Source organism: Eleutherodactylus coqui, chromosome 7 (genome assembly GCF_035609145.1).
Source record: "Eleutherodactylus coqui strain aEleCoq1 chromosome 7, aEleCoq1.hap1, whole genome shotgun sequence".
Taxonomy (NCBI): domain Eukaryota; kingdom Metazoa; phylum Chordata; class Amphibia; order Anura; family Eleutherodactylidae; genus Eleutherodactylus; species Eleutherodactylus coqui.
The window spans coordinates 193529139-193554494 of NC_089843.1; the positions used below are offsets into that span (position 1 = coordinate 193529139).

At 43.0% G+C, this 25356-nt stretch overlaps 1 protein-coding gene across 1 annotated transcript in view; it reads right to left on the minus strand.

Moving 5' to 3' along the window:
* Positions 1-25356, minus strand: part of MLLT1 (MLLT1 super elongation complex subunit) — a 53795-nt gene that overhangs the window by 7873 nt on the left and 20566 nt on the right. The window contains exons 8-11 of the mRNA XM_066574178.1: positions 19631-19739; positions 12985-13084; positions 7161-7232; positions 7005-7076 (exon numbers count right to left, since the gene is read on the minus strand). Coding sequence (XP_066430275.1) covers positions 7005-7076; positions 7161-7232; positions 12985-13084; positions 19631-19739 — 353 coding nt within the window. The remainder of the gene's footprint in view (positions 1-7004; positions 7077-7160; positions 7233-12984; positions 13085-19630; positions 19740-25356) is intronic.

Sequence of the window (25356 nt, forward strand, 5' to 3'; positions counted from 1 at the left end):
CCGGTCCTCAGGGACCCCAACAGGTCATGTTTTCAGGATTTCCTCAGTATTGCACAGGTGATGTAATTATTGCCGGTGCCTCAGACATTGTCACAGGTATTCTTACTATAGGATATCCTGAAAACATGACCTGGTGGGGGTCCCTGAGGCCTTGAGTTGAGAAACACTGCCCTAGAGGTAGATGCTCTGTTCATTCCATGGAGGTTTGGGCTGGTCTACGTATTCCATCTAATCTCTATGATACCCAGGGAATTACAGGGCCACTCCAGTGTTTCTTCTTTTTATTCATGATAACTATTTCCCCAGTACCTAGAAGTTAACTTATGTTACCCTGATTAGTTATTCATTTCTATTTGATAATCTCCTGGTCTCTTATTCCTCAGTTGGTTAAGTAATCTCAGTTCTGACCAACTCAAATCTACTTGGGTTTATGTGGTCTAAAACTACTCAGTTTCACAGTCTGTGTGATGCGGTTGCAGGAATCCTACCACAGAAGCTGCCTAGAGGGGGACACAGTCACAATTACAGCTGATGATCACACAGCTACTGTTACACAATTGTAATACAAGAAGGATCACAGCTCTTCCTTCTGACTTATAGGCTATAGCTTAATTAGGTGAACATATAATAATTAAACTGTCCGCCAAGCACGCAGAAATTGTATAGCCTCTAGCTAAAGCTGTGCTGATGCATCATGGGATAGATGTGAAAGTAAAAAAAAAATCTCACTCTCAAGATGGTGCCTTATAAGCATAATACAGGTGGCTGCAGTGCTTAGAAGTGGCTGCAATGCACAGACCTCCGGAGTCTGACAGCCAATCAGGTAAGGGGACAGGGATGGAAAAATGTGTTTTCGCTGGATTAGCCCTCTAATATCAGGCAAGACCAGGCCACAGTAATAGCCATCATACCATTCTGGACAAAGAGGTTGTGATTCACCCAGCTCATATATATGAGTCGAAGCAACCGCTGGAGACTTTCAGCAGTGCGGATCCTGGTATCTCAGGGCACGTGGCTCTGCACACATCTGAAGGGCTTCAACCTGACAGACTAAAGACTGACCATTTTTTGCTCAAAGATAGAGGGTTTGGGGCTTTCCTTTTCTCTTACAATGTTCATTATGCAGTATAAATGACATTCACTAAAGGTCAATAATGATTCTGGCAACACCGCATTATATAGTTTGTTTTACTACTTTTCAACAATGACAACACTTTCTCAAAAATAATTTTTTTGTGTGTTGCCATATTTAGAGACCCATAACTTAATTTTCTGCTGACTGTCCCAAGTAAGGGTTCATTTTTGCTGGTTGAGAAGCAGTATTCAATTTTATCGCTTTGGGGTTTGTAAGACTTTTTGATCACCATTTACTTAATTTTTCGAAAGACCTGAAGAACAAAAAAAGTTATTCTGATGGCATGGCTTGCTGATGGCGGAGTAGGTCATAAGCACTGCCAACTCAATGATCCTCTGGCTATCTCCAAAGCTTAACATATCAGGACTTACTTTTAATCCTCCACGGGGAGAACCAAGCAATGTAGCAAGGAAGTGGCTTTCTCTTGAGTGTGATCCTGGAAGGGCTTGGCCCACTAAGGAAGACTTTTGAGTATTATTTATATAGATTAAAAGACTCCTGCAGAAACAAACTCTACACTTTTATCTCTGAGAAAATAATTAGAGTTGAGGTCATTGAGCAATCCCAAGACTTTTATGCAAGAAATCTCTCCTCGCACTTCTCAAAACCAAGGAAATATCCTAGTGGTGGTACTTCCCATTTATGCTGCATGCTCACAACAATGGGAAATTGATCTCATTCTGCCAGCCCGATGAACTTCCCTCTTTACTGGGAACATTTGAATGGTCTGTGATATCCCTCTCTGACTACCGTTCTCCACTTTTCCTATTGGATCAATGTGGTCAGAAACCATGGCGTAAATTGGTGCGACAAAAGAGAAACGCAATGTAACTCAATTGCTAGTACCATAAGAGCTCCTGTGGAGCCCATCTCTTCAGATTTACCTTTCATTTACAAGTAGATGACAACTACTACAGAGATTTTGCCTTTTTAGGAGTCCCGGTTTTAATATAGTAACATAGAATGTTAGGCTGAATGAAGACAATGTCCATCTAGTTCAGCCTGTTTCAACACCTCCCCCCCCCCCCCCCATTGTTGGTCCAGAGGAAGGAAAAAAAACAAAAACAATGAACCAATTTAGCTCATTTGGAGGAAAAAAATTCCTTCCTGATTCCATAATGGCAGCCAGAGTAAGTGAATAATCCCAATTTTGATAGCCTCTCTGGGTATTCCAGTTCTCCCATTCCGTTTATTAACTTAGTTGCCCTTCTTTGAACCCCCTCAAACACTGCAACATCTTTCCTGAGCACCGGTGTCCAGAACTGTACACAGTATTCCAAGTGCCTTATATAGTGGAAGAATAATGTTCTCGTCCTTGACCCCTATGCCTCTTTTAATGCACCCCAAGACTTTATTAGCTCGTGCAGCAGCTGACTGGCACTGGTTACTCCAGTTTAATCTACAATCCACTAGTACCCCCAGGTCTTTTTCCATATCACTTTTCCTTAGCAGTATCCCTATTTAGTGCATATTGGTGACATCCGTTCCTCCTGCCCATGTGCATAACCTTACATTCATCAACATTGAACTTAATTTGCCATTTTTCTACCCAAGCCACAATTTGCATTTTATTATTAAAGGGGTTGTCCCGCGGCAGCAAGTGGGTCTATACACTTCTGTATGGCCATAATAATGCACTTTGTAATGTACATTGTGCATTAATTATGAGCCATACAGAAGTTATAAAAAGTTTTTTACTTACCTGCTCCGTTGCTGGCGTCCTCGTTCCCATGGAGCCGACTAATTTTCGCCCTCCGATGGCCAAATTAGCCGCGCTTGCGCAGTCCGGGTCTTCTGCTCTCTTCAATGGAGCCGCTCGTGCAGAATGCCGCCTCCGTGTAGCTCCGCCCCGTCACGTGCCGATTCCAGCCAATCAGGAGGCTGGAATCGGCAATGGACCGCACAGAAGAGCTGCGGTCCACGGAGGGAGCAGACCCCGGCGGCCATCTTCAGCAGGTAAGTATGAAGACGCCGGACCGCCGGGATTCAGGTAAGCGCTGAGCGGTTTGTTTTTTTAACCCCTGCATCGGGGTTGTCTCGCGCCGAACGGGGGGGGGGGGGGGTTTAAAAAAAAAACAAAAACCGTTTCGGCGCGGGACAACCCCTTTAACTATATCTAGTTGGAGCTCTCGTGTGATGGAGCTACTGGCACTGTGGACCTAGATTGTCCCTATTTGTAACAAGTGATATTTTTGTTCCTTCCTAACACTGCTTCTCAAATACGTGCCTTTTCAATACTGTTGCAGAATATTGATGGCTCTCATGTTTAATTTACAATATTAAAGGCCATTTCCAGGATATGACTACTCATCAGCACCACCATAAAATTAGAACCTGTATACAGGATAATTGACTTCCTTCCCTTTTAAATGCACCTGCCAAGTATACCTGTTATTCCCATTACTTTACATCTTGATGATGGACTACCTGGCGATTGCCATGAGTATAAATCCCTCTCTAAAGGGCTTTTCTTCTAGCTCTACAACTTATAAACGGTCCCTCTTTGCTGATGATCTCCTGTTATATTACACTTTCCCCCTCACTAGCCTTCTTAGCATCTTCAGTCGGATCTTTTAGTAATTTTAAAATCCCCATAAGTCAGAAATCCTTAATGTCTCTCGTTAACCATTTCTTATTCTCCTAACTCCATTCATCGTACCAATTACAAATGGCAAACAAACTTCAACTGTTTCGGTGTCAAAATGCCCTCAGATCCCTCTCTACCATTCTTCTTCAATTTTCCTTCCCTACTAGGTACCACCGAAATAGAGCTTTCCAAATGGCACAATTTACAACTCTCATGGCTTGGCAAAAATAGTGCACTAAAAATGGTTATTTTATGCTGCTTGCTCCATTTCTTCCAGACAATTCACAATCCTCTTTTCTCACCTCAAACTACTCTGTACTCATTTTATTCCGGAGGGGGCATAAGTTGGCAGGGCTATTGTCTTACCACAAGGCTGCATGGGAACATGCATTTTAGATTTACTTCATCCTTGCTCTTAAGAAAACAAAAATGGGTCAAGCTTCATCAGGACTAGAGTGATCCCTTGGTTATTTCATGACTATCCCCAAATACAGGTCTCATTCCTAGAGACATACCCTTTTTCACTCAGAATTTACGTTTTCTTGACACTGTAAAGCTTAGCTTGACATATTCTCTATTGCAAGCCCTTTAAATCCATCATCTGATAACCCCCATTTCCTGCAGGTAAAGGAAGGCAGGGTATCTTAGGTAAAACCACGGACAAAGGGAAACAAAAAAAACGCCCATTTTTACCCATAAATCTTTTGTCTGCTGTCACACCCAGGAGAGGAGCTACAATTTTTTTTTCAGATGGTTTAACTGTACATCTTGTGAGACACTGAAGGGGTTAATTGTGGCTGGTCGCTATATTTCTCCCCGGTTTGGATGTCATGCCCAGTGGGTACGAAGGGAGTCCATGTCTCACTGCGTGGGACACAGGGAAAAACCAGGGATGTGATGTGATCTCCAGCATATAGTTGCTGGAGATGCTTTTTACAAAATGTATTGGGCCTCGTTTTTTTTGGAATGGATGGCAGGCTTGGTAGTGGGGCTGTCCATTCCACTCCCTCCACTCCAGGTGTTATTAGGGGGAGGCAAGGCTATAAGGTCTGCTAAGAGGCAGACAGAGAAGAGGCCGGGTGCAGCTAGATGTTGGAAGCTGCTGGTCTCATGGGACGCACATTTAGTGGGGTGGCGCAGAGATCCAATCATGCTGGTTTGCAACATTTGATTTACATAATAAAGCAATTCACTCGGACGTCACACTCTTCATGGCATTGGTCTTGTTGTCCCTTGGTGACAGCAACCTTCCTAGATAAATGAAGCCATTGAACACCCCCTTAGTCTCTTAAAAGGTAAAAAAAAAAACAAAGTAGCGCCATAGGAATATGGGAGTAAAATATGTATGTGGAATACTCATTGGTGTGTAGAACACCAGATGGTGTCATACTGGTATCCAATAAAACTATACCGAATACAATTCCTCCAAGGAGAGCCTGAAAGTCAAAGAATCCACACAGACCCGCTTCCTATGTGCGGTTACATCCAATGCCCTAAGAGCAGTGTACAAAGAAGAGTTATATACAGTTTTGTATATCACTCTGCCTTGGCCTCTGTAATGTTGCTGATCTGAAACAACTTCTATTCCAAACTTAGGAAGCGCATGGCTCAAGCGCTCAATAAATTCAACACCTTCTTTGCTTTCTCGACCCCATGGTTGACCTGCATGCTTGGCTGTCATCATATTAGGAAACCCTACCTTAGCTTGTGCCATCTTTGAGTTGAAGGAAGTCCGCTTAGTCCACCTCCCCTTCCTTTTTTTGGCCCTTCCTTTCCCTTTTTTTCCTGTCTTTTATTTTTTTGTTTACCAACCAGGTATAAATAAATATAATGCCCAACGTTGTAGCCTGCTCCACCCGATATTGGAACCTTGCATTTTCTATTATGTTTACGTCTATGATGTTCCTTGTCCTTTGCCAGTTGTTAATTTTTCCAATTTTTCTATCTTTTAAAATATTTACCTTGTGGTTTAAATAACATTATAAAATGTTATAATTTGGATAGTTATGGAAGCAGAGGTACTAATTATTTATACATTTTTTGTGGTTTTACTTTTGTACATAATAAAGAATTTTGTAAGGTGAAAAAAAGGTACAGAGAGGGTAGAGCCGTACATTATGGTTATCAGTCTGTCTTGTCGTGCCCCCTACTAGTGATGCAGGATATTTCTTGGCGCTGCCCAGGATTTCGAATGAGAGATCATCAACATATGGAGAGCAGTGAACTTTTGCCATTCACGTCATGAAGGAGCGAGCCTGCTCCCTACAACCTCTTAGATGGCATGGTTGCTATTGCCTGCAGCATCTAAGGCGGTAAATGTTTGCATTTGGTGTTTCTCATTTGCAGTCTGTCAGCGCCATATCTATACAGCACATTGCAGGAAGTACTTACTGACCGTTGTTCTTCCAAAATACTGACACCGCAGTCCATTGACGGTGCATGGTACTTTAGCACAGCCCGATTATTTCACCACAGCAAAATTGCACCTTATTTTTGGGTTTCTCTTTTAGCAGGACACATAGCACATTTTTATTTTTGTAAAATTGACGTGGACAACAAATAATTTTGTAGGTCTTATTTAGGTATAAAACAGGTAAAAAAAATGGACAAGACAGGAGGGGAAAAAAAAAACTATTTTAAAGACGCTTTCCATGGTAAACCTCTTTATGATGACAGCTGAGCTCCTACACTAATGGCTGGGATAAGAGTTTGCTCCAATCTCAGCCGTTTAACTCATTAGATGCTGAGGTCCATGCGATTGTGGCATCTAAGAGACTGACAGAGGGAGAGGGCTCCATCTGTCACCCATTGGTTGCTATAGCACCCGGAGGCCATCTATCTAACAGGGTTGTAAAATACACAGCAATACAGAAATGCTGTTGTGACTTCTACTAACAATCAACGTAAAGTAAAATAAGTTTAAATCCCATTATGGGACAATAGTAAAAAGTATAAAAAAGTGAAATCATTCCACCCAATAAAATATTACAACAAGCCCTTACAAGATAATGTTGACGAAAAAAAATACAAAAGTAATGGCTCTTGGAATGAGATTATGGAAAAAAAGGTGCAAAATTGGTTGTTTATTAGGGCCAAAAATGATCTGTTATTACGTGGTTAAAGGTACGTGTACACTAGAACTTACCAAAAAAAATGTAAAAAAAGAAAAAAACAACAGTTTTGGGTTTAAAACTAAATTGGTTAGGTGAGATAAGGGAAGTTAAGAAAAGTAAACTTTTGCAACAATGCAGCTGACCATAATCGTTTCATACATGGACTCACCTGCTGCAGGACATTTCTCTCTCGTAGAGCCATCAGCCTTCTGTGCAGTTCAACTAGTTCATCTGTGTATGCCTACAACAGCCAACAATGAAGCATTTAAGACCACTAGTTCCATCCTAGTGTGAAATGCCCAAGAGAATGGATCTCGCAGCTCACCTTGTCATAAACACCCTTCTTCAACATTTTATCAGACTTGCTGCAACTCTCAGGACTTCTACGGCCAGTGGTCTATGTAGGAAAAGTAAGAGCAGAAAACGCTAGTGTGGTTATCAACAGATAAAGAACACGCAAAACAAACTACATTATGTTGGACAGATGATTATAAAACCCACCAACCAACACAATTACCAGTACCTGCTAGAGGAATGTACCGTGATAACGGACGTAGGCCACAAGAAGATATTAAAAACACTACTTAGACCGTTCTAATGCAACCTATTTACTTGTACAATAATGCACTAATAACATACACCAGTACGCCGATGTGTACAGAAACACCTCATTTATATCTTCTTTACCCAAGATTTACACTTGTATTCGGCATTCTGCCAAGGTTTCACTTTTGACAACAACAGTTTGACACTAGTTGGGTCATTCCAGGACAAATCACCAAAAACACCCAATCATCTCTGATTTTAACAAAATTTTGCACATTTGTCAGTGACTAGAATTTCCAAAAGTCACTGAGAACCATATCTCAGAAACTATTGGGCGTAGGAAGATGTACAAGGGGTCTCTCTCTTCATAGAAATATGTAGATTTATAACATTTTTCCTAACGCTGTAATTCCAATACAAGTTAAAGTTAACTTGGAACAAAAATGCCAAACTTTTTTTGGAACAGAGTCAGAGAAAAAGGTAAAAAAAAAATATATTCTCTCTCATATCTGTAAAACACTGAAGTTTCTTACCACTAAATTTCAAGAAGACATTCTTTGTAGTTTTTGAGAAAAAAAATTAAAAAAAAAGATTCTTGACCCCTAACAATAAAATAATGCATGATTAATGATATTGTGAGGCGGATAAATATAAGGAAATAAAAAATAAATCTTGCAATTTATTCCGCAGCGGTTTCAGGTAATTTATTTATTATCCCACCACCAAGCTGGGTGCTCATTTTACTGACCTCGGAAGGATGGAAGGCTGAGTTAACCTTGAGATGGCTACCTGAACCACGCAGGGAGTGAACTCGCAACCTTCAGGTCGTGAGTGAGAGCTTAGGACTGCATTTCTGCTGCCTTAATACCCTGCGCCACACGAGGCTCTAATATGGTGCTGTGGGAAATATTTTAAACCATTGTAATATCTACATACCGCATACTATGCATAAGATGCATTTGGGAAGTCCTCAGACACTTTCACTTTTTGTTTACATTTTGTTATGTTATTAAGTTTATACAGAATGTTAGGAATCTTGGTAGTTTTTCTTGAGAGGTTTCAACACCTTGATTATAGTCACCTGTGGTAAATTCAGTTAAATGGACATAATTTTAAGACACCCCAACCCAACCCGTCTAGATAAGGGTCTCACGGCTCACAATGCATATCAGAGCTAAAACCAAGCTATGAGAAGGAAAGAACTTCCTGTAGAGCTCAGAGATCGGATTGTGTGAAGACACAGATCTGGAGAAGACTGCAAAAAATTCTGCTACACTGAAAGTTCCCAAGAGCGCAGTGGCCTCAGTTATTCTTACATGGAAGAAGTTCGGAACAACCAAGACTCTTCCTAGAGCCGCTGATCCACCAAAGAAGGGAGAGAAGGGCCTTGGTGAGATAGGTGACCAAGAACACAATAGTCACTCCGAGCTCCAAAAGGTCCTGGGCTTTAATCCCGGCAGATAGCAGATGTACAGCACAGGATTAAAGCCTCTCCTCCTGCAATCAAACTGGAGCAGGTCGGGTTCTCAGCTATCAGACACAGCTGAAAGCCTGGAGGAGAAGGGAGAAGCGTTTAACGGCTTCTGACTTCTCCTTTTCAGGCTATATAGAGATCGATGAGCATTCTGTACTAAGAAGTGAAAGCGGAAGAGTTTCTTACACTATGAGACCCGGCGATCACGTTACCATCGGAAGCCCCCAGGCACAGCAGAGCTGCAGGGTCATAGCAGCCCCTTATTCGTTTTGATAGTGACTATTGTCACTACTGGGGAATGTTCCCCCTGTAATCGAAGCTCCTATGGATGCAGCGCCTATGGATGCCCCAGCTACAGTGGAAAAACGTCAAATAAGAAAAGATAAATAAAAACCCATGTGAATGACTCCCAGAGTTCTTACATGACGTCTTGGGGGACATACATGGTAAAAAAAATAGTTATGGGGGAGCAGCTGAACAAGTGTTCTAGCAACAGCTATTAAAGATATAGGAAAGAGAAGTGTTTGGACCAACAGGGTAGATTTCTATGAATCAGAAGCAATAATTAGCTAATGACCATTAATTTGTTCACATAAAAAAAAAAAAAAAAATATATATATATATATAGGTCACCCCTAGATCTGTTGTCAGATTTCGACACTTGCTGTCTTATCCCCAGCAAAGTCAGAACTATAACCGCAGGTTTTCTTATGTAAACTATGCACGGAAGACTTTTAGGAAAGTAAAACCCCAGATGAGTAAATAAAACGTTGCCATATGTTTGTGAGTGATACGAATAACCATTACAACAAAGAATGATGTATTTTAGGATTACTGTGCCTTTTACACTACATTTTTGTGCAAAAACATTGCGTGTAAATGTAGCGACGTTCCCACTTCTCATGTGGCCAGATGGCTTTGGTTTATATGCAGATGTAACCTAAATCTTTATATCAATCTGGGCCCTATAGAAGATACACAGTGGGATGAGATATTAGAGATGGCGCCAAATTGTCAATAAGTGAATCCCATGGCATACCAGAGATATACCTACTGCATAGGGTGTTCCGTACCCCAGACTTCCTACATAGTATGGGAGTGAGAAATTACCCTGTGTACACGATGCAAAACCCCATCGGTGGGACTCATCCACATGGTATGGCGATGCCCCAGACTATGCAGATACTGGACTGAGCTTGGAGGACACGCCATTAGTGTGTACCCTCGGGTATATAGAGGACCTGCAGCTAGAGGAGCTGGAAAAGGTGGCAGTGGCGCGCCTTCTATATGTAGCAAGTAAGCTGATAGCTCATCTAGCCAGTGCTGCGCTACCTCCGACAATAAAAGAATGTCGTCACAGAGTTAACAAACGTTTGTTGTGGGAAAAAAGGTATATATATGGAAAGTAATTCGGGGAAGAAATTCATCACAATGTGGCAAAAATGGTTTAACAGCCGGGACTGGCACCACTTAACCTGATCAGTAGGAGGTTACTGGGTAGATAAAGACTCTACCCCGGGTATATCCTCTTGTCTTGGAGTATGTCTGTAGGAGAGGAGCATGGATTAAGATGATAATATTGATGCATGAACCAGCTACTTATTGCTTCTCACTGATTTTTAATATAGATTGAATGTCCTTCATAATTGCCTAAATCTTAATAAGGCCACATGTTCATGGTGCACACGCTGTGTTGAATGTCCTATACGCAACTCATGAAACCTCGGATTATACCGTCATATTGCAGGACAATATAATAATAATCATCTTTATTTATATAGCGCCAACATATTCCGCAGCGCTTACAAAACGGGAGAATAAAAACAAGACAACGGTTACATGAAGTAATTAATTGATGGTGACTAGAGTTGAGCCAACATACTCTGGCGAGCTTGATGCTCGTTCGAGTATTAGCATACTCAATGGTGCTCGTTACTCGAACGAGCAGCAAATCACGTTTGACCGCACCCCAGCTTTTCGCCCCTCCCCGCTGTGATGTGCCTGTTTTGGCCCCTCCCTGCCGCGACGCAGCGCGCATCATTTGAAAATTTTTGGTCTGGCAGGGGAAGGAAGGAAGGAAGGAAGAGGGAGAGACGAACCAAGGGGGGGAGGGGGGGGGAGCTCGGGACCCTGCGTTCCACATACAAAATTGCTCGAGTCTCCCATTGTAGTCAATGGGGTTCGTTACTCGAGTAGAGCTCTCGAATTTTACGAAAAGCTCGACTCGAATAACGTGGGCCCGAGCATTTGGGTGCTCGCTCATCTCTAATGGTGACAGTAGGGGTGAGGGTCCTGCTCCAAAGAGCTTACATACTACAGATAATGGGGGGATACAGAAGGTAAAGGGGCTGGAGATGGAGAGTGTGGGATGCTATACTCATAGTTGAGCCATATAGTAGCTCAATCGGTATGACTGCAGGGGGTGGTTGGTTACGGCTATCAGGAATTGTAATCACTAGGACAGGGAGCATGTTGTCAGGTGAGTACAGAGGGGTTTGGTTTAGGGGATATGGTATACCTCCCTGAAGAGGTGCGTTTTTAGAGCACGCCTGAAGTTTTGTGAGTCATTGATTGCCTGGATAGCTTTTGGTAGCGCGTTCCAGAGGACTGGTGCTGCTCTGGAGAAGTCTTGGAGGCGGGAATAAGGAGTTTGAATTAAAGGGGCACTTAGTCTGATTTTGTTAGTATAGCAAAGGGCGGGGGCTGGGTGGTGGATTGAGATGAGGGAAGCAATGTAGGGTGGCGCGGCACTGTGGAGGGCTTTGTGGATGAGGGTGGGGAGTTTGAATTGTATTTTATATTTGACAGGCAGCCAGTGCTGTGGCTGGCACAGGGCAGAAACATCCGAGATTCTTGCGATGTTCTTGAGGTGCAGCTGACATGTTCGGGCCAGAGATTGGTTATAGGAGGGTAAAGGAGAGGTTGGAGTAGAATGTAACCCCAAGGCAGTGGGCATGCTGTCTGGGAGTTATGGTGGTGCCGCACACTGAGATGGAGATGTCAGGATGAGGTCGGTTAGTAGAGGGCGGAAACAGGAGAAGGTCAGTTTTTGAGAGGTTCACATTTCAGTAGAGAGAGGACATAGTGTTAAAAACTGCAGACAGACAGTCGGTGGCGTTCTGGAGGAATGTTGCTGTGATGTCAGGAGAAGAGGTTAATAACTGGGTGTCATTAGCATTAGGCTGGTACTGAAAGCCAAATCTCCTAATGGCTTGTCCAGTAGGGGGTGTGTAGATGGAGAAGAGGAGGGGCCGAGGACCAAGCCCTAGGGGACCCCAAAAGCAAGGGAAAGAGGAGAGGAGGGGGCCGAGGACCGAGGCCTGGGGGACGCCAACAGCAAGGGGAAGAGGAGGGGAGGTAGAGCCAGCAAAGGAGATGCTGAAAGAGCGGTGAGATAGGTAGGAGGAGAACCAGGAGAGGGCAGTGTCCTTTAGGCCGATGGAGCGAAGCATACAAAGGAGGAGTTTATGGTCAACAGTGTCAAAGAGATCGTGGAGTTTCAGTAGCGAGTAGTCGCTGTTCGATTTGGCCATCAGGAGGTCGTTTGACACTTAAGTCAGTGCAGTTTCTGTTGAGTGTAGAGGGCAGAAGCCGGACTGTAGGGGGTCAAGAAGAGATTTTTCTGAGAGATAGCTTATAAGGCGGGAGTAAACTAGGCGTTCTAAATATCTCCAGTAGTGGATTTCGACCACATTTTGGACTGTTACTATGAGAGGGAGCGAATTACTTAGAAAAAAAAAATTCCTGGGATGTGGGAATCTGTATGTTTTGGAAAAAATGGAAAATGTTCAATAAAAACTACTTGTTAAAAAAAAAATCTTTATATCAGGGCTTACGCAAAGTAGAGAACTGTAATGTACGCAGTCCAGGAAGGAGACATTCGATTTGTCAATCAACCTTAACTGTGAATTATGGCAATTGCCCAACATTCCATTCAAAGCACCGAGACTTTTGGGGAAGAAGGCGTAAATCGTTCCATTGCATACTTAAAACAGAAAACACGTTTGCTGCTCTAAATTAAAAGGACGAAGATTTAGCAACGCTTATTTACTAAGTATCTCAAGATGCTGGACCATGCTATTGTACACGTAGATTCTGGAAAGAGCTTTACAAAAAAAGTGCTTGATACCTTATTGTTAGATGGAGGCATCTTCTGTATAGGCGTGGTACCACGGCTGGGAGCACAAGAGTCGTCACTACTGTCACTATCGCTGTCACTCAGGCTCATCCTGTCAAAACAAACAACAGAGTGTATCACGGGTTATGCCTGTCATCTAGTCCTACTGTACACCGATGAGGGGCAATTACCCCAAAACAGCCTTATGCATGAGCTTATTCTGGATAGTCATATTGCAAGGCCTGATAACGGGTTGGATAATGACTCAGAGTAGCTACCACTCCAATAGGTGGCGCAGTGGAGTATTATTCAATCACTCATTTGAATAATATATGAGATTTGGGTCCCTTTTAGTTAAAAATGCTTTCTGAACTTACCTGCAGAAAGCTGCTGCAGATGACTCTTCTATGTGTAGTCCATACACCATTTCTTAGCAGTGTCCGGACTGCAGAGTCTCTGTGGGGGGAGACATCTAATCATTGCTCCAAGCCTCAGCACAGGTCTTCGTAGCATGGGACAGCGGATAAGACGGCTCCCTGTACAAAGGCTGCAGTGCAGGGGACTAAGAAGTGGGGTGCGGACTAAACGCAGAACAGTGACCTGCAGCAGCTGGCAGCTTTGTGCAGGGAAGGTCAAAAAGCATTTTAAACAAAATGGAAGTAAATTATATATTACAAAGTTTATTACAATCTTGTATCAAATCAGTCAAATAAGAGGAAAAAAAATAGATGCTCTTTAACCCCGTAAGGACGATGCACGGTAAATATACATATAGCAGATGCACAGCATGGGATTAAAGCCTCTGCTGCTGTAATCAAGCAGGAGCAGGTCGGGTTCTCAGTTGTTAGTCACAGCCAAGGACCCGGAGGAGAAGTGGTTTTTAACTGCTTCTACCTTCTCCTTTCCCGGGTACATAGTGCTCAATGACCGCTATGTACTAAAAGGTGGAAGCGTTTCTTCCATTACGCAACTTCGTGATCACATGACCGCCGGGAGTCCCGTGGCACAGCAGAGCTGCAAGGTTCTAGCAGCCTGATCATCTCTGCCAGTGACTATTGTCAGTACAAGAGGATGTAACTGGGGCTCCTATGGATGTGGCTCCTATGGAGGCCCCAGCTACAGTGGAAAAGTGTAAAATAAAAACAAACAAACATGTGACTCCCCAGGGGTCTTACATGAAGTTATGAGAGACATAGATGGTAATAAAAAAAAATAGTTACAGAAATAAGTAAAAATAATAATTTGTAATAATACAAAAATAAATTACAGAATAAAATAAAAATACTTGCTAACCAAAAACGTACATATACATTTAGGGCAGTAAAACCACCACATGGGTAAAATAAAAGTGTCTGGTCCTTAAGGTACAAAATAGCCTGGTCCTTAAAGAGTTAATAACTGAATTGTTATACTATACCAAATAGGCAAATGCCCATGTATGGCGGCACTGGATCTCCATACTGGGCTCCTCTCACCACCAAATGTGTTTTCCCATCACTGTCTACCGTGCACATCTCCAGCCCATTTATCACCCCATTATCTGTAGTATGTAAGTTCGTTGGAGCAAGCCCCTAACCCCTACTGTCTATCAACGGATTACTACATGGAACCAGGGGTTTGTTTCGGTTCCCCCTGTTTTGTAAGTGCTGTGAAATATGTTGGCGCTATATAAATAAAGATTATTATTACATAAAGACCTACAATTCATAGCCCCTCCCGTCTCTTTCTAACCCTATTTTTTTGCCAGTATTGTCTTATAGGAATTTTCCCATATTACACATAAGGGGCATGTGAGCCCCCATTCACCAATTGAGGTGCAGATGCTGTCTCGATACAATAGCGAGTTGGCCAACCCCCTTGTGTGCCACTTTCAGTACCTTCAATGGAGACACTAGTCCTTTAGATATAGTGAGATGGGGTCACAGCACCCTCGTTCTTCTGATGCCATAGAATTTTTAAAGGGCCACTCCAATGAAAGTACATTTTCCCATGCCTACCACTCTCACCCGATTGCCTGTCATACCCTGGAGGTCTCCTCTGTGTATTGTATTAAGGCCTCTTTAACACGGGCTACAAAACGCATGTATGTGAGGCTCATGGTTACCCATGGGTTCTTTCACGAGATGTTTTGTAGCCTGAAAGAGCCCAATGGAAACGATCAGCTTCACATACATGTGGTTTGTAGTGAGATTTTGTAGCCCGTGTGAAAGAGGCCTAATTTCCATGGAGTGCAGCCCCCGTCAGATACTTATCAGACACTATCTGGAGAGTGAGATTCTTATATCAGTTTCAAATCAATCCCATGATGCATCAGCACAGCAATAGCTAGGGGGTTATAGCATTTTTGCCTGCTGGGGAAGGTAGGGGATAGTTTAGTTACCACTACCTTCTATATACACATAAATAAGCTGCAGACCACAAATATACAGTCAGGAGGATGAGCTGTGATCTCCTCTATTATAACTGTGTGACCATCATCAGTCACTATGATTGGAGTGTCTGTGTCCCCTCTAGGCAATTTCTGTGACCGGATTCATGCGACAGCATAAGACAAATTTATTAATGGATTAGAAACTTTATACATAAACCGAAGTAGAGCTGACCTGGTCAGAACGGAGATCACATGACCAACCAAGGAGAAAGTTCCATCATTATGTGTTCATTGAATCAAGAAGGGGAGACTACAAATCATGTAACAAGATATTCAATATTACAAAAAGATTAGGAATACAATTGATTACATCAGCTATCCCTGAACCTATATTACTCCCATCCATGCGTGTTCTTCCACCTCCTTGAGTAATTCTAGTTTCGGAGGGTCAGGGGATTTCCATTGTTTTGCAAGGATTGCTTTTGCCATCATCAGGGAGTGGCCTAACACATATCTGTCTGGTTGGGGTATATCATTAACATTTATTAACATAGCAAACAGCTCCTGTCACACAGTTATAATAGAGGAGATCACAGCTCATTCTGCTGACTGTATACTTGTGGTCTGCAGCTTATGTATGTGTATATAGAAGGAAGTAGTAAATCACTAACCGAGGTAACACTTTTTCACTTATATATCCGGGGGGGCTAGATACATAGTAAAGGAAAAAAAGAAGTTACCCAGTTTACTTGCACTGGCCCGCATGATACAGATTTTTACCCTGGTGGAAAGCCCTGGTCATTGGCCACCAAACTTGACTTTAGACTCATGTACATAGCTGTAATAGGAGGTGCATGGGAGCCTCAGTTTTACCTCCGTAAGCCTCTAATTTCACACAGAGATTTACCCTGTGAAATTTTGTACAAAGTTTTCCCAGAAAAGCTTCTATAAAAATTGCTGCAGTGACCAAAGTTTTTACATGCAGATTTTGATTTCCGTGAAGTTAAAGGGGTTGTCCCGCGCCGAAACGGGGTTTTTTTTTTTATCAATAGCCCCCCCGTTCGGCGCGAGACAAACCCGATGCAGAGGTTTAAAAAAAAAAAATGGATAGTACTTACCCGAATCCCCGCGCTCCGGTGACTTCTTACTTACCTTGTGAAGATGGCCGCCGGGATCTTCACCCTCGGGGGACCGCAGGTCTTCTGTGCGGTCCATTGCCGATTCCAGCCTCCTGATTGGCTGGAATCGGCACACGTGACGGGGTGGAGCTACGAGGAGCCGCTCTCTGGCACGAGCGGCCCCATTCAGAAGGGAGAAGACCGGACTGCGCAAGCGCGTCTAATCGGGCGATTAGACGCTGAAGATTAGATGGCACCATGGAGACGGGGTCGCCAGCAACGGAGCAGGTAAGTGAATAACTTCTGTATGGCTCATAATTAATGCACGATGTATATTACAAAATGCATTAATATGGCCATACAGAAGTGTATAACCCCACTTGCTTTCGCGGGACAACCCCTTTAATGTTGATAAGTGTAATACATGGGGAGTGCTGCTCTGTTATGTCATTCAGACTTCTGTGTGTTCATTCAGTCTAAGGCGGCCATCATAAAAGCTGCACTTTTTTTTCCAGTAGAAAAAAACCCTGAAAAAATATGACAAACGGACAGAATTCACTACAGTCAATGGGTTTAGCTGGTTTTCATCACTTTGACAAATCCGACACATCGGGGTTTTTTTTTTTTACATTTTTCTGTTCCATTAAGATCACAAGAAAGGGAATGTGAGCAGAGCTTTACAAATACAAAACTGTGATATGACATTTATGCAACATCTCGATCTATCCTTACAGAACCCGTCATGTGATCAGTCGTGGCGGCTGCGAGTACTGTGCTTCATTGTGTGCTTAAAGGGACACAATTTTCAAACGACTTGTGCTTATATAATAGCCAGTGACATAACTAGTGAAACACATATTTACTTTATTTGCATAAAATGACGTTTCAGTGCTGACAAAAAAAAATCACTCCAAAGTTCTGTCCACTAGCGCAGTGTTCCCCAACTCCAGTCCTCAGGGACCGCCAACAGGTCATTTTTTCAGGATTTCCTCAGTATTGCGCAGGTGATGTAATTATCATCGGTGCCTCAGACATTGCCACAGGTGTTCTTACCATAGGATATCCTGAAAACATGACCTGTTGGCGGTCCCTGAGGACTGGAGTTGGGGACCCCTGCACTAGTGGGTCTCCCTGCCTCCAAGCTTACTGCCTACTGCCTGCCCTCAAATGATTGGCTGGAAAGGTGGAGACCTTGGAACAAGGACGGGGAGGAGTCATCCTGCTCAATGACATGTATAGAGGGCAGAGCAGAGGAGGCAGTGAGAGACCGAAGCACTGCCTGCAGCTAGTCATCTTTTGATGCCTTTTGGCTAGAGAATTCCCATCTTCACTGCTCACTCTTGCCGTACACGGTACTACATAATATTTGTATGCCTGTGTGTCACAGATAATTAGAGAGCAGGATTTTCAGTTCTCTGCACAGTCTATAGAACACAACATAACAGCATCCAGGGTCCTCCCACCAGTCCTGAGACTCATTGAGCATCAGATGTACACCCTGCAGAGGGTAAACTGAGGAAAAAATCAGGATACAAGTCATATAATGGCCAGAATTAATGTTCTTCCTCATGTGCACACATGGCAGCTTATTCAGAAAAGTTATTTGAAAAATTGGGTACACGTTAAAGTTAAAGGGGTTGTCCCGCGCCGAAACGGGTTTTTTTTTTTTTCAACCCCCCCCCCGTTCGGCGCGAGACAACCCCGATGCAGGGAGGTAAAGAAAGCTCACCGGAGCGCTTACCTTAATCCCCGCGCTCCGGTGACTTCTCTACTCACCGCTGAAGATGGCCTCTTCCTCCGTGGACCGCAGGGCTTCTGTGCGGTCCATTGCCGATTCCAGCCTCCTGATTGGCTGGAATCGGCACGTGACGGGGCGGAGCTACACGGAGCTACACGGAGCCCCATTCAGAAAAGAAGAAGACCCGGACTGCGCAAGCGCGGCTAATTTGGCCATCGGAGGGCGAAAATTAGTCGGCACCATGGAGACAAGAACGCCAGCAACGGAGCAGGTAAGTATAAAACTTTTTATAACTTCTGTATGGCTCATAATTAATGCACAATGTACATTACAAAGTGCATTATTATGGCCATGCAGAAGTGTATAGACCCACTTGCTGCCTCGGGACAACCCCTTTAAGTTGGTTCTGGTTATTGTTTTCCTCCAAACAGCCTTTTTTTCAAAGTATTTTTAATACAAGCTTTCCTCTATACACTGATCCTGTGCTAAATTAGTTTTAGCTTGAGATGCTGCAGGTCCTGTACGAATACCTGTGTGCTGAACTTCTGAACAAAGCCTGAGTTCTAGGTAATACATACAACAGATATTAAGAGCTCTTACAAATGGATTTCTTTTAGAATATTTTCCATTTGGGGTAGGAAAGTAGTGATTAAAATTTCCTGATATTCACTCTCTAACTCGCAGACTCTGGTTTTTGAGAAGGAGGGGAGAATGGCTAACCTCTTCTGAAACCATTTTGACTGCAGGTAAGACAGGACTGAATCAAATGAGAGGAGAAATGAGAAGAATTGCTAGATTTTCCTTTAGCTCGGTCATTTAGTCCTTTAACCCCTTTAGTGGCTCTAGTGCAGCACGGAGCCGTCATCTGAAATCTTCTGGGGTTTTTACTGCATACTCAGTGCAGTAAGGAAGGAAATAAACCAGGTGGGAATGTAAGCTTTGTGGAAACATCACATTACATCCTGAAGGCTGCTTAGAGACGTATCACACCAAAAGAAATTATTAGAATTTCTTGATTGATTTTACTAAAATTATGAATTCTTTTATTTTTAAATTTTCCAAAATTGTTATAATGTATTCTTTCATTACAAAACATGTTGTAATGTGATTGTTGCATTCCTTAATAAATACTTGTGAGACTAAATTGCATCGTTGACTCATTTAAATAACCTGCCCTGTGAGGCATGACATGGTGGTAATAACCCTGCCACCAAAGGGTTAATGAGCTAGACTGTTTTTGCTTTGATACATGCATGGAATTAGCTGAAATAAAGAGACCTACAAACTAGAAGTTGCTGATTTCTCATAACATCTTGAAGATTACAGGCACAATCATAATCCTGGACCATTCTGATTTACAGGCATCTCCCTGGATATTCCTCGTGTTAACACTTTAGTGTAATTCCTGTTCTCTACTGGTACATCTCTTACCGTGAATCATGACCGGCTGCTTTATTCTTCACCGCTGCCTCATCGCCACCTGAACTGTCATCATCCGACTCCTCTGACTGAAGTCCTTCCACCATAGACCTCAAAGGACCTGGTAAGCACAACCAAAATAAAAAATACATTATGTCCCAACTGCTATAATAGACAATATTCAGGATTTATATGTGACTTCAAGTGACAAACTGTAGTCTTTTGCTAAGGAACGTGCGACTTTAGTTTAAGTATCATGACGAAAATCATAAGGGGAGCTTTCATTTAAAGTTGCCAATTTGTGAGATCGCAGAAACAGTATAATACTGAAACAGTTTATCAATGGGGGCAACCATATCCTTTCACAAGAGTGAACAGAGGATTGCCACAGCTGCATCCCTCTAAGAGCATCACACTAATTATCTCTGTAACATGTTCCAATTAATATAGAATAGCTGAAAGAGTGAAGAGAACATAATTCTTGCAAACATCTGATCCCCCTGTAGATGTTCCCCAGCAGTGGTCCCCAACCCCACCAAAATGACCAACAGAACAGCGTGGCACTTTTCACACACTGCAAGTATACTATTTGTGCTGTGGGCTTCTACATTAGGCCCTGGGCTACTGAAACAGACAACTGACATAAGAAAGACTACATGGCCCATCTAGTCTGTCCTTCTATTACTTACCCCTTAGGATACATATATGCTTATCCCAGGCAGCCTGAATTCAGTTAGAGCTGATTTTCATCCACAACTGCTGTAAGTTTATTCCAGGCATTAACTACTCTTGCATAGTAACATATTACGTTAGGCTGAAAAAAGACACAATGTATGTCCACCTAGTTCGGCCTATTACCCCCCAAAGTAGATCCAGAGGAAGGAAAAAGACCCAATGAGATAGAAGCCAATTTTCCTCATTTAGGCCTCATGTCCACTAGGAAATTCGGGCCCGCATGGATTTTCCATGCAGAATTGCTTCTGATCTTCCCCCAACTAATCTCAGATTGTGCCGCATTTTTCTAGTGTTTAGTGTCCAAATAGACACTCTTCCCTCCGGAACCTTATATATACACCTATATATAAAAGGTTCCCATCATGTCTCCCCTCTCTCTCTGCTCTCCTCCTGTAATATATGTAAAGGTTCACATCATGTCTCCCTCTCCCCCTGTAATATATATATATATATATATATATATATATATATATATATATATAAAAAGGTTCCCATCATGTCCCCCTCTCCCTTCTCTCCTCCTGTAACATATATATATATATATATATATATATATATATATATATATATATATATATATATATATATATATATAACGTTCCCATCATGTCCTCCTCTCCCTTCTATCCTCCTGTAACATATATAAAGGTTCCCATCATGTCTCCCCTCTCTCTCTGCTCTCCTCCTATAATATATGTAAATGTTCCCATCATGTCCCCCTCTGCCTTCTGTCCTCCTGTAATATATATAAAGGTTATCATCATGTCCTCCTCTCCCTTCTCTCCTCCTGTAACATATATAAAAGGTTCCCATCATGTCCCCCCTCTCTCCCTTCTATCCTCCTGTAACATATATAAAGGTTCCCATCATGTCCCTCCTCTCTCTCTGCTCTCCTCCTATAATATATATATATATAAACGTTCCCATCATGTCCTCCTCTCCCTTCTCTCCCCCTGTAACATATATAAACGTTCCCATCATGTCCCCCCTCTCTCCCTTCTCTCCTCCTGTAACATATGTAAAGGTTTCCATCATGTCCCCCTCTCCCTTCTCTCCTCCTGTAACATATATAAAGGTTCCCATCATGTCCTCCTCTCCCTTCTCTCCTCCTGTAACATATATAAAGGTTCCCATCATGTCCCTCTCTCCCTTCGCTCCTCCTGTAACATATATAAAGGTTCCCATCATGTCCTCCTCTCTCTTCCCTCCTCCAAGCTATACAAATTAAGTCTTTCCTGATACGTTTTGTTCTTGAGACCTTCCACCATTTCTGTAGTCGTCTTTGGACTTGCTGTATTTTATCCATGTCTTTCTGTAGATGAGGTCCCCAGAACCGACCCCAGTAATCCAGATGTGTCTCCACAGAGCTCTATACAACAGGATCACAATCTCCCCCTTTCTACTGGTTATACCTTTAGCTATACGGCTGAGCGTCCTACTTGCTTTCCCTGCTGCCTCTGGACTCATTTCGAAGCTACTTCTACTCCTAAACTTTCAGGCACATATCCACTAACTCCTTAAGGACATCGTCTACTTTGAACTTCAGAAAGCAACCCCATTCTTTAAATCTAGCTGATGTTAACTTACGTGGGAATAACTTTTTAATGCTTTTACTTATAGAGACGATTTTGAGACTCTTTTTCATTATACATTCTACTTTGTTTTGGTGGTAAATATTGTGTTCATTTAGAAAATTGCCAATTTATCTAAATTTTCAGGGTTTTTTCCTAAGGGCCCTTTCACACAACGTTTTCATTTCAGTTTTGCCGTTTCGTCATGAAAACTCTTTCATTTTAAAGCCCATAGAAATGTACAGTAGCAAAAAATCTCCAGTTTCAATCCATTTCTGTATTTTCGGTCTCCATTCCAGTTTTTACACTGAATCAAAAGTGCAGTTTTGCAAACGGAATACAGATGGATCTTTATTTTTTATTACATTGTCCTCAATGGGAGGTGGATGGAACTTTAAGACACTCCGCATGGAGTGGTGTCTTGCATATGGCTCAGTGGTCAGCACTGTTGTCCTGTAATGCTGAGCTCCCTTGTTCAAATCTCATCAAGGGCAATAATAACTTTGAAAAAGTCCATCACCGTTGGTCAGACGTGAACCTACAACGTGAACAAAGCAACAGTGCCAACCACTGAGCCATCATGCTTGAGAAGAATAAACACAATGACCAAGGGTGATGGCTGTATGGCAAATCTGACCAAGAGTGATGGCTGTATGGCAAATCTGACCAAGGGTGATGGCTGTATGGCAAATCTGACCAAGGGTGATGGCTGTATGGCAAATCTGACCAAGGGTGATGGCTGTATGGCAAATCTGACCAGGGGTGATGGCTGTATGGCAAATCTGACCAGGGGTGATGGCTGTATGGCAAATCTGACCAAGGGTGATGGCTGTATGGAGTTTTTCAAGGTTGGGGTTTCCTTTGATGAGATTTGAACCTAGGACCCCAGCATTGCATTCATTGAAGAGGCGCCATCACCACTGCTTACAGATGCTTTCCATTTTAATTCTAGGTTTCTGATTTCTGTTTTTAATAAAACTGGATCAGTTTAAAAACCACCGGTGTGAACGTGGCCTTAGTTTGAATTTTTCTACTGCAAGAAACATAGCCATAAATACAAATTAATAATTAAAGGAGCTTTCCTTGCAAAACTACTGCTGCCTTATCCTGAGAATAGGTCGTCAACAGCATCACCGCCCACTGTCCATCAAAGTGAATGAGAAAAAGCTGCAGTGCCATATTGGGCCTCTAAATAGTGGACAGTGCTTTTACTCATCCAGATTTATTGCTGATCGGTCTTTTACTGCATGCATTCACACTGCGCAATTATCGAGCAAATTGCTGGATCACGCAAGCGATTTTCACGATAATAGTCTTGTGTAAAAGGAGCTTAAAGCCATCAGATCCCACTGACAGATCTCCTGTTGAGACTTAGGCCTCCTGCAGATGGGCGGAAATTCCGTGGTGGGATTTCCCACAGAATTTCCGCCCGTACACTCCTGCATAGGATTGCATTACATTACGCAATCCTATGTAGACGGCCGCGGTATGTCTGCGCGAAATCACGTGCAAAAAACAAACCGCGGCATGCTCTATTTCTGTGCGGGACTCGCAGAGCCCCGCACAGAAACGTCACTCCCCGGCCGCCGGCTCCGCTCTGCACATGCGCCGGCTGCCCGGCAGCCAGCACATGAAAGAGCCGGAGCTGCAGGAGAGGCGAGTACGCGCTGCTCTCTGCAGGTGCTCGAGTCGGGTCCCGCTGCGAGAATTCTCGCTGCCGGATCCGACCCGACCGTCTGCAGGCGGCCTTAGGGCTATTTTACACGGAATAATTAACACTCAGGCAAGGGTAAGACCGTGCGAAACTGCATGATCATCATTCAGTGTAAACCCGGCCAACGACGGAACGACAAGCGAGAATTTGTTTGCTTATCACCAGTTTTATGCAGGTAGAAAAACCTGAAGAAAATTGTCCCGCGTACGCAGGTAATCCTCCATTTATTAACGACTACCTGTTTACTATGAACGGGGACGGGTGGATGGAAGATCTCCGGCGCACTCCTCTTCCAATCAGTGAGCAATTACTGCTCCTGTGTGAAGCCTCAATCCGCCTCTAGACAAGGAGTAGTGATGGCTGCGGTCGAGCACCACAGCCATCACTCTGTAGTCACTGTGTTACTACAAGAGGTGACCCCATACCGTTCCGCAGTACATGTATGGTGGGCTGCAGCACACGTCATCTGTATGAGGGCTTGTTTATGTCAGATGAGGGTTTATTTTTTAATAATGGAGTTGCTTTGGGGTACAAATAATGTATCAAAGGGGTGTTCCCAACTCAATTAAACATGATGGGAACACCTCGGATTACAAGGTGACTAGGATGATTGAAGGGCCAATGTCCACGGGCAGATGTGATTTGGGGAATCCGCGCGTGGCACCTGCGCACGAGTTCCGCAAATCAAGCCGCCCATAGGGAAGCAATGGACGTCCACGCTTCATTTAACACCTGCGGGTTTGTTGTTATTTGCTTTGTGGATGCCAAGCACCATTTTACCGCGGATGTGCTCCATTCATCTCTATGGGAGCTTATGATCCGCTGAGCAGCAAAAAAAAACACCCAATCTGCGATCTCCCACAAGCAATAAAAAAATCTATTTAGCAATGACCCGCAGTGCATCTGCTGTGGTAATCCGCATGAAAAATCCATGAGTGCCGTGGACACGAGGCCAAAACTGCTGAGCTCAGCTGAACTAACTTGTTTTCTAATTCCCATAGATGTCAATAAGAGTTAACAGTACAGTCCAGAGCCATTTCTAAAGATTTTCTCTAAAACAATTCCATGTGACTTGACTCATTTTGGAAAAACACACACACACACACACACACACACACACATATTTATATATATATTTATATATATAAATATACACACACACACACACATATTTATATTATATATATATATATATATATATTACACACACACACACAGCATATATATGTAACAGTGCAGCTATTGACAAGGGGGTTAATTACATAGGTTTCAGGCAGTTATGTGACAGGAAACAGTTTGCGGATTTTCTTGACTTTAAATTTGGCTAATTAGGCCAATTATGAGACACCTGAGAGGGCTCACTAAGAGAGGGTTGAGTCTCTCAGAAGTATCTCCCATTCTGGAAGACAGGTTGGGAAAGAGGCCTGTGGGGGCTGTATGGCAATGGTGCACGACAAGGTAAAGACGCACCTTGTATGTGGTTTTGAGGTACTGGGTGGTAGTCTACAGTAGTGCCTGGTGTAGCTAGGGGAAGCTAAATGTTTAGCCAGAGGACACGTATTGGTTTACACGGGTATTCTAGTGACCTTAACTCCCCCTTAGTGACCAACTTTTTTTTAGTCTTTCTATTTTTGTTTTTTCCTCCCCCTTTTTGAAAAATCATAGCTCCTTTATTTATCCATCGACGTCGCTGTCTGAGGGCTTATCTTTTGCGAGAC